The following is a 9,881-nucleotide window of genomic DNA, read 5'->3' as shown; positions in this document are numbered from 1 at the left end:
CGGTCAGTGAATTTCACGCAGCGTATGTCCGTTGCATGAAACGCACGACATGTCCTATATAAGACTGTGTTTCACGCTGCACGCATTGAAGTTAACGGGTGCGTGCAAATCGCGCTCGGCACACGGAAGCACTTAGTGATTCACGCAACAGCAGTAAAAACAATGAATGAAAACACAAAAAGCACCACATGCTTTTCCGTTTGTAAACATAAAGCCAGTGTCATCAAGATGCCGGCTGCGCGAAAATCACACAGCCGCGCACCGTATGCTGACACACGGACCTTTTGCACGCGCAAAACGCAGCATTTTTTGCGCATGCAAAACGGACACTACCGTGTGAATAAGGCCTAATGGAAAGGTTTGCACCTTTCCATATTTTGCACTCACTCCCTAGTTTTGGGTAACAAATATGCAAAACGCAGGCCACTTCTACACAGTGATACTTTGGTCAAAGTCTTTTTCCATCAAAAATGGATACCACATTCCCTTAGAAAATATTCAGGAATGTTTCCCTTGCTGATACATTCACATGTTTTATGAAGAGATATGCTAGATAACAGATCCCCTGACCACAACCTGATTGGTCAGCATCATACACTTCTCTTTACAACACCCACTTGGTCATTAAGAAACGAATTAGCATAAATCTAAAATTGCTCAAAAATGATAATTTTTCTAAATAAAAACCACTGCCGAGATCTAAATTACAGCGCCAATCAGATTATGTAGGAGATGGGGCATTTATAATCTGGTGACAGAACCTCTTTAAACAGGCTTTAAAATATGTTTCTCATAATGATCATCTATGCACAGGATCGGTGATTAAATGTCTGATCGATGGGAGTCCAACCTCTGGGACCCCACTGATCCCAAGAGCAGGGGTCCTGGAGTGTCCTACGGGAATGAAGCAGTACTGCACACACTCACCCACTGCTCCATTCATTTTTCCATGAGGCTGCCACACATAGCCAAGCGCTATATGCTAAAAAGAATGAAAATACATCTGGTCATAACCAGGGGAAGATGGCCTGGTCTGGAACTGGTTAATCTCTGTTTTTAATTATAAACACATTCTGTAAGCCCCGGCTGTTTTTGTTCTCATCTCCCTACACCGACAGGAAGCAGTGTCCTTTTGAGACTGGCAGCAACATCCATACTACAAGTTCCATTCGGCTTCTTTGCTCCCTGCGAGGTCACATGGCCAACAGGTACCAAATGATCTTTCGTTTGCTACCACTGGGCAGGATGTTCTCCATAGCAAGTATTAGGGTACGTTCACACAGCTTATTTTTGGGCCATAAATTCGGAAGCAGAACGCCTCCAAACACCTGCCCATTGATTTCAATGGGAAAAACAGCATTCTGTTCCGACGGGGCGTTTTTTTTGACAATGTCGTTTTAAAAAAACAAAAAAAACGGCCGTGTTTAAAAACACCTGCGAAACAGAAGTGTGTCACTTCCTGACCAGTTTTTGCAGCCGATTTTCATGGTTTATAGAAAAAAAGGCTCCACAAACAGCCGTAAAAAGACGTGAGTTTGCCTAAAAAAAATGGCCGAAAATCAGAAGCTGTTTTCGCTTGAAAACAGCTCCGTATTGTCATGTTTTTTGATAAGCGTGTGAGCATACCCTTACTAAATATTTTTAAGTCAATATCAGATAAACTGAAATTTTAAAATTGCTATATGTTATATTTCAGTTTTCATTTGTTAGACTGTCGATTGCATACCCGATTTACATGTTCTACCATTTACATAAAAACACAAATCCCCATTAAAAACACCAACAATATTACCTAAAAAGTAGGCTTTATTTAGTGTTCTGTACATGAGATAAGAGTGAGGCTTAGAAATGTATAAATACATATATATCTTCGTACAAAAAAGGTAGTTATTTACAAAAAATATATAACAATGTCGTCTTCATCTGTCAATAGCTTGACATGCACATTACAAAAATCCATTTATAAAATAGTCTCTTAAAGGTTGTACATAGTATGACTGTCAAAATACACGTTATGCAGCAACTATTATACTCCCTGGGTGTAGAAAAATAAATGGAGATTTCATCTGGGGATAGAACTGACAATACACCGGAAAATAAAAAAAATAAAAAAAAAGTTAAACCTGCCTAAGCTTTTTGTTCTAAATACTTTCCTAGAATTAGATAAAGACCATTGAATGTACCAGGACTGAGAACTAATAAGTTGCCATTACAGACTGGACACAGTCAGTATACTCCGCTATAAAAAAAAAGGATGATATGTATGGTCACCTTTAACCTCTGCTCACAAGGGGTGAGCTATAAAAAAAATGGTGTTAAGTGTTAAACATTGCTTTGCTAGTGCTGTAAGACCATTTAAAAAGACATAATACTCTTTAAACCATAAAAATTCACTTTACAATGCCTGGATATTGTTAAAGCCCAAACTCCCCCCTCCCCCACAAGTTATGGGTGGCAGATTAATCAGAAAGGCCATTTGGCGTTTGTCTACAAAGGAAATGCTTTAACCCAATTTGCAGCTGGAGAAGATGGCAATGCTTTGCAAGAAGAATGTGTTGCTAGCCCCAGACACTAGAATATTTAACTATTTCTCCCCTGACCTGCAAGAACACTTCTTACCCCACAAGGGTTAACACTAGCCAATACATCTATCAACAAGCCATGACAATAGGAATAAAAAGAACAAACTTTTGCATTTAAAAATCCCATTCCCAAATTAAAAGCATACAGATCATGTAAATTGGATCCCATAGATTTAAGGTCAATAGATTGTGGGACACAGAGCTTTTGTGTGAACCTTGTTGACATAATAGTAGGAGAATCTCCACCAAAAGGTGCTATTTGCCCAGCTGCTGGGTAGGTGACACTCCAGTCACTGGAACTTTAATTAACTGTCTGCATGGAACTCAAAGGAGCCGGGTTATTGGGCACCCACAAAGCCTGATCTGCTGTGTAAACATGGCCTGTCCTACAGCTGAGTAAATGGCAAACGTAACAATGTCTCCACTACAAGTTACAGCAACAATCTGCAACTTGTGGCTCTTAAGTGGCAACTACAGGCCATCAGGGAATGCAGAGTTGGCATTCTATCATATGGGAGAGCCACAGGTTGCAGACCACTGCTGTTTACTAAATATCCTGGCATTTACAAGCAAATATATTATATAAAAAACAAAAACAAAAAAGTGAGAAAAAACAAAAAAAGTACAAAGCTTATACAATAAGAAGATCTGCTAGCATCATCCACAGATATAGAAGATGATCTCACTGGAGATCTGCGAGATAGTGATCCTTGGGTAGATCTTCTGGACTTGCTGGCAATAATCCCTATTGGTAAAAGTCACAGCAGATAACAGAGAGCAATCAATTGTATTCAACTTCACAGCAAAGGTAGGACCTGGGCTTAAGAGTCCCTATCAGTGAGGCACAGAGTACACCGATCTCCAGCAGGGTTATCATACATCACAGGGTGTGGAACAATGTGCATGGCCCAACTGCAGTCAAGTTATTATAACTTATAATGAAACAGTCCACATGGGATGAAGGAGAAGACCTGGAGGAACATGTGCAATAAGACCAGTAAGGAGTCAATGATCCACAGACCGGCAGCACTGTGGGGTAGATCAGGCAGTTCATATGGGTGGGGGGGCTCCTCATACCGCGGTCTCTCCTTTACCGCTGCTGCCGTTGCTGAGTCTATGGTAGAACTTACGCCAGGACTGCAGAGTTTTCCCGGACCAGATCCAGAAGCTGGAGGTGATGCCCACGATCATGGTCATCAGATACTTGATCATGAACACGGTGAAATCCGGGCTCATGGGGGAGAAGTGATGGCTAGGGCACGGGATGGCGAAGCTCTTACATGTCTGCATGAGCCACGTCTTCTCCCACGTCTCCCGGAACGCCTGCTCGTAGAAGTAACATGCCAGCACGATGGTGGCGGGCACCGTGTACAGGACGCTGAACACCCCGATTCGCACCATCAGCTTCTCCAACTTCTCCGTCTTGCTGCCGTCGTGCTTCATGATGGTGCGGATACGAAACAGGGACACGAAGCCGGCCAGCAGGAACGACGTGCCGATGAACAGGTAGACGAAGAGCGGCGCCAGCACGAAGCCGCGGAGGGACGGCACGCTGTTGATACCCACGTAGCACACGCCACTCAGGAGGTCGCCGTCCACCTTGCCCATAGCTAGGATGGTAATGGTCTTCACGGCGGGCACGGCCCAGGCCGCCAGGTGGAAGTACTGAGAGTTGGCTTCTATGGCTTCGTGGCCCCATTTCATGCCAGCGGCCAGGAACCAGGTGAGAGACAGGATGACCCACCAGATGGAGCTGGCCATGCCGAAGAAGTAGAGGATCATGAAGAGGATGGTGCAGCCCTCCTTCTTGGTGCCCTGCGCCACCGTGCGGTACGTGTCCTCCGAGAAGCGATCCAGGCACACGGCGCGCTCCTCCAGCAGGAAGCCCGCGGCATAAGCCACCGCCACCATGAAGTAGCAGCCGGACAGGAAGATGATGGGCCGCTCCGGGTAGCTGAAGCGCCGCATGTCCACTAGGTAGGTTAGCACGGTGAAGAGGGTGGAGATGCCGCACAGGATGGCCCAGATGCCCACCCAGAGCCGGGCGAAGCGCACCTCCTCCTCCTTGAAGTACATCAAGCCGTTGGCTTTGCTGGGCTCGCACGGCGCACCACAGTCCTTCTCTCCCAGAAAGCGGTACCCCAGGTACGGGGGCACTTTGAGCTGGCGGGGGCAGGTAAAGTCCCGGTGCGGGGAGTTCGGCTGGAAGGTGATCAGATCAGGCAGGAACGGCGTCGGGTTGGCGGTGGGACCGGCCGGTGTGTCCGATGTGTTCTGCCCCACGCAGATCTCTCCCGCTCCGTGCACCGGGAAGTTCTCGCAGCGGAGTCTCTCTGGCCACTGGAAGCCGAACTTGTTCATCAGGGCCTCACAGCCTTGCCTGGCCCGTTCACACAGCGACCGGCACGGAGGGATGGCGTTCTCCAGCACCGTACACACTGGTGCGTACATGGAGCACAAGAAGAAGCGCAGCTCCGGCGAGCACTGCACCTTCACCAGCGGGTAGAACTGGTGCACCTCCAGCCCTGCGTCCTCTTGGTTGGTGTGGCCCAGCAGATTGGGCATGATGGTCTGGTTGTAGGCAATGTCCGTGCACAAGGGGATGGAGATAGGCTGGCAGAAGCCGTGTTCCGGGGCAGAGATACCCTTCTCTCCATGGTAGGGCTGGGCTGCTGAGCCAGGAGGAAGGGGGACCCCCAGCAGCAGCAGGGTGAGCGCACACAGCAGGCGCCCCGCACTCCTCATCGTGTACTAGTCCCGGGCAACAAGTGTCTGCTGTGCGCGACTCCTATCAAAAGGAGGCGCCAGAGCGCAGGGAGCAATCCGAGAGTAAATCCACGGACTCTTTAGTGCACTGAAGAGAAGCTCCACTCGGGTGTCCAGAGTTATACAGCGGCTCGTAGTCCAGAAACAGTCGCGGGAAATAGTCAGAGAGTCCCGCTGTGGCGCTTCCAGTAATGTGAATGCGGACAGCTGTAAATAACAATGTCCGTCAGCTGAATCTCCTCTCCAAACATAACTCACTCCAGTGCAGCAACAAGCGCCCCTCTCCTTATAAGAAGGCGTAACTCTGCAACAAGGGAAAGGGGCGGGGTCTCCGCCAAACTCCTAGTCCCCGCCCACTATACTAATCAGTGTGCTGGACCCCCCATTCACAAACCCGTGGCAGACTCAAAATGGGCGGGGTGTCACGCTGAAGAGTCCACCAATGGCCACTTTTGTTTTTCTTCACAGCGCCCGTCCTCATTGGATGGGATTAAATGGGGGAATGTTGGAAACTGAACAAAGCAAGGGGCGCCCAAAGGGGGGGAGGGCGTTGTGTAGTGAAACTCAGATGGAAAGTGTGTGAGGGAAATGTAAATAAGTTCTCTGCTGTCCCATTTACTACAAAGTTATATTATGTGAAGGTTAAAATTCAACAGTTTAATTCTTAAATATCAGTAATAAGTTCTCTTCTTTATGTAGCATTAAATAAAGAAAATATCCCTTATGAGCCATATATCGGTATTTCACACTGTAGTGGTCATTAAAACCGTTATTCTTTGTCTGGCACCATAGTCGTTAGAATGTCTTCTAACATACATAACTACACCCTATCTATATGATGGTGTCGTGTGACGCACGTCGTTCAAAAATGGCTCCATGTGCTGCTACACAGTCTCTGTCAGGTGTCGTATGTACGGAGTACGGATATATTCTCCCCTAGAAGCAGAGTTTCTAGCAGAAAATACCTCTGTACATACGGCATCCGATGGACAGTGTCACAATTTTTTTTCTGTCAGATTCTGACAAAATAAAATCGGAGACGTACAGATGAGGCCCCATGTACCTCTATGGAAGCCGCAATACGACCGTGTGCACGAGTCCTAAGGGTATGTTCACACGCTGTGTTTTCAGATGTATTTCGGGGAGTAAACATCCCGAAATACGCCTGGAAAAAACGGTAGCTAAACACCTACAAACATCTTCCCATTGAATTCAATGGGATAAAAGACATAGTTCAGACGGGGCGTTTTTTTCCGCAGCCGCTTTAAAAAACAGCCCCATAAAAAACAGCTGAATATCAGAGGCTGTTTCTCAGAAAACAGCTCCGTTAGGCTGGATTCACACAAGGTCATTACGTCCGTAATTGACGGACGTATTTCGGCCGCAAGTCCCGGACCGAACAAAGTTATCATAGTTATGTACGATGCTAGGAGTCCCTGCCTCTCCATGGAACTACTGTCCCGTACTGAAAACATGATTACAGTACGGGACAGTTGTCCCGCAGCGAGGCAGGGAGTCCTAGCATCGTACATAACTATGATGATAGGAGCCCGGCTCCCTTCACTGTGTTCGGTCCAGGACTTGCGGCCGAAATACGTCCGTCAATTACGGACGTAATGACCTCGTGTGAATCCAGCCTTAGGGTATGTGCACACACAAAATAAAAAACGTCTTAAAATATGGAGATATTTTCAAGGGAAAACAGCTCCTGAGTTTCAGCCGTTTTTTTAATCAAACTCGCGTTCTTTGCAGCGTTTTTACGTCCGTTTTTGGAGCTGTTTTTCTATAGTCTATGAAAAACAGCTCCAAAAACAGCTGAAGAAGTGACATGCACTTCTATTTCGCGGCCATTTTTTTATGCGGCTGTTTTGAAAAACGCGTAAAAAACTCCCCGTTGGAACAGAATGACGTTTTTCCCATTGAAATCAATGGGCAGATGTTTGGAGGCGTTCTGCTTCAGTTTTTTCAGACTTTTTTGGGACGTTTACGGCCCGAAAAACGGCTGAAAACAGTTAGGGGGGATTCACACGAGCGTGTATTTGGTCCGTGCGGGCCGCGTGGTTTTCACGCGGCACGCATGGACCAATACAAGTCTATGGGGCAGTACAGACAGTCCGTTCAATAACTCTGCGTATTTCGCGCATCACGCACCCATTGAAGTCAATGGGTGCGTGAAAACCACGCGCACCACACGGAAGCACTTCCGTGGGACGAGCGTGATTCGCGCAAAAGCAGTGAAAAGGATGAATGAAAACAGAAAAGCACCACGTGCTTTTCTGTTTCCGAACATCCAAACGGAGTGTCTTTGCGATGAGCGAAGCCGGACAAGCGAACCGAACTTCACCGGGTTCGACCGAACTCGTTTTGGCCGAACCCGGCAAAAAAATTATCGGTACGCGACGTCAGGAGATAGTCACTGTCCATGGTGCTGAAAGAGTTAAACTGTTTCAGCACCATGGACCGTGACTTCCGATCCCAATATACATGAACCTGTAGAAAAAAAAACGAAGTTCTGACTTACCGCTAACTCCCGGCTTCTTCCTCCAGTCTGACCTCCCGGGATGACAATTAAGTCCAAGTGACAGCTCCAGCCAATCACAGGCCAAGCACAGGCTGCAGCGGTCACATGGACTGGCGCGTCATCCAGGGAGGTGGGGCCCGATGTCAAGAGAGGCGCGTCATCAAGGACGCGTCACCAAGGCAACGGCCGGGAAGTTCTCGGTAAGTACGAACTTTTTCTTTTTTTTCTACAGGTTTTGCGATATTGTGTTCGGCATTCACTGTCGAGGGTGCTGAAAGAGTTAGCTCTTTCAGCACCTTGGACAGTGACGGCCGTCGACTAGCCTCATCTCTATGATGGCGGCTGCGCGAAAATCACGCAGCCGCGCATCAGACACGGATGACACACGCAGCTGTCAAATGGTTTTTGCGCGCGCAATACGCTGCGTTGTTTGCGCGCGCAAAAACGCAACGCTCGTGTGAATCTGCCCTTAGTGTGAACATACCCTAATTGTCAGCCGTTTTTGATCTTGCGTGTGAACATACCCTTAGGCTAGGATCACTCACAGTTTTGACGCAGTTTCTGGCTCACTTTTTGGAGCCGAAGCCAGAAGTGAATCCAAAAGGATGGAAAGGTATAAAGAAAAGACTGATGCATCGCCTTTTTTGTGTCTGCTCCTGTGTTTAGCTAAAAAAACTGAGCCAAGAACTGCATCAAAACTGTGTGTGATCTAATATTTATTTACTTGGTCTTTTATTGTGCATATGGAAAGCCTCATCACTGCTTGATATGGGTTCACAGGGATGTTTTGTATTATTTTGAGTTCTTTTTTTTCTTTAGGTGTTTTGTGAAGCGTTTTTTGGTCTTTTTTGACATAGCATAATAAAGGTGTGGCTCTTTAGTAGTTTTGCATTCTATTTCTTTATCTAATTGATAAAAAAAGAAAGTGAAATTGAATTGAATTACAGCAACAAATAAAATATACTTATTTCTAAAGGGTCCCATTGTTGTCTACGGGTAAAACGTATGCCAGAATTGGTACCCTTTGCCATATGTTTTTGTAGAATACTTCATGAATGCTTTTTTCAGGTGCAGCGCAGGCATTTACAATATGTATATAAAAAATTGTATGCATGCCATATACTTTTTTTTTTATAATAAAAGTCAATGAGATAATATGGTCTATTTTATAATGCATTATAGCCTATCTTTTTTTGTGTCCAGAATCCCCCCCCCCCCCCAAGAAAAAAGGGGTGGACCTTTTTTTTGTGGTCAGACATCTGTCATACCTTTTGCAAAGTATATGTTTTTTTTACCATTAAAAGTTGCATACATGGTGTGAGATCAACTTTGAGAACAACTTAAGTGCCTTTTACGCCGGCCAATGCAGCGAGCGCTGATCAACGAAATATCGTTGATCGGTGCTCGTTTGCTCCTGTCACACAGAGCTATGGATGGGGACGAGCGGTCGTAACTTCTGTTTACGCAGGGTGATGTGCTGCCGACAACGATAATATTTAACTTTTTTAAAACGATACGATCAGCCGATGATCGAGCGTTGGCTCGTTCATCTGCTGAACGCTGCCCTGTTTACACAGGGAAATTATCGGCAAAGAGCGTTCTATGAACGCTCGTCTGCACGATAATCGCCCAGTGTGAAAGGTCCTTTATTCTTTCTTCCTTAGAGGGGTTGTCCAAGCTTTAATAAAACAACAAAATGGTGTCAGCACAAAGACCTTTTGCAGGAATGTTCAGAGATCCCGATATGGCTGGCAGCGAAGTTTCAAAGTCCGGATGATCCTCAGAAACTGCATATATAGAAATATAAAGAAATAAATACCCGCACCAGATAGTGTAGAAGGCAGTAAGGGCATGACCACACGTGGCGGATTTCCTCCGCAACTGTCCGCATCAATGCCGCACAGAATCTGCGTTGCAGATTCTGCTGCGGATCTGCACAAAATGTGCAGTACATTGATGCGGACTAGCTGCTGCGGACTGCGGGAAAAGTACTTCCCTTCTCTCTATCAGTG

At 46.3% G+C, this 9,881-nt stretch overlaps 1 protein-coding gene across 1 annotated transcript; it reads right to left on the bottom strand.

Moving 5' to 3' along the window:
* Window positions 1–1,788: 1,788 nt before the first annotated feature.
* On the bottom strand, window positions 1,789–5,659 carry FZD7 (frizzled class receptor 7). The gene has a single exon (XM_075829744.1). It carries the CDS (start codon window positions 5,325–5,327, stop codon window positions 3,654–3,656), a length of 1,674 nt encoding a protein of 557 aa, XP_075685859.1. The 5' UTR covers window positions 5,328–5,659; the 3' UTR covers window positions 1,789–3,653.
* Between the last annotated feature and the right edge of the window lie 4,222 nt (window positions 5,660–9,881).

Source organism: Rhinoderma darwinii, chromosome 6 (assembly GCF_050947455.1).
Source record: "Rhinoderma darwinii isolate aRhiDar2 chromosome 6, aRhiDar2.hap1, whole genome shotgun sequence".
NCBI lineage: Eukaryota > Metazoa > Chordata > Amphibia > Anura > Rhinodermatidae > Rhinoderma > Rhinoderma darwinii.
Note: the sequence above shows the minus strand (reverse complement) of the source record. Positions and strands in the feature narration are given on the sequence as shown.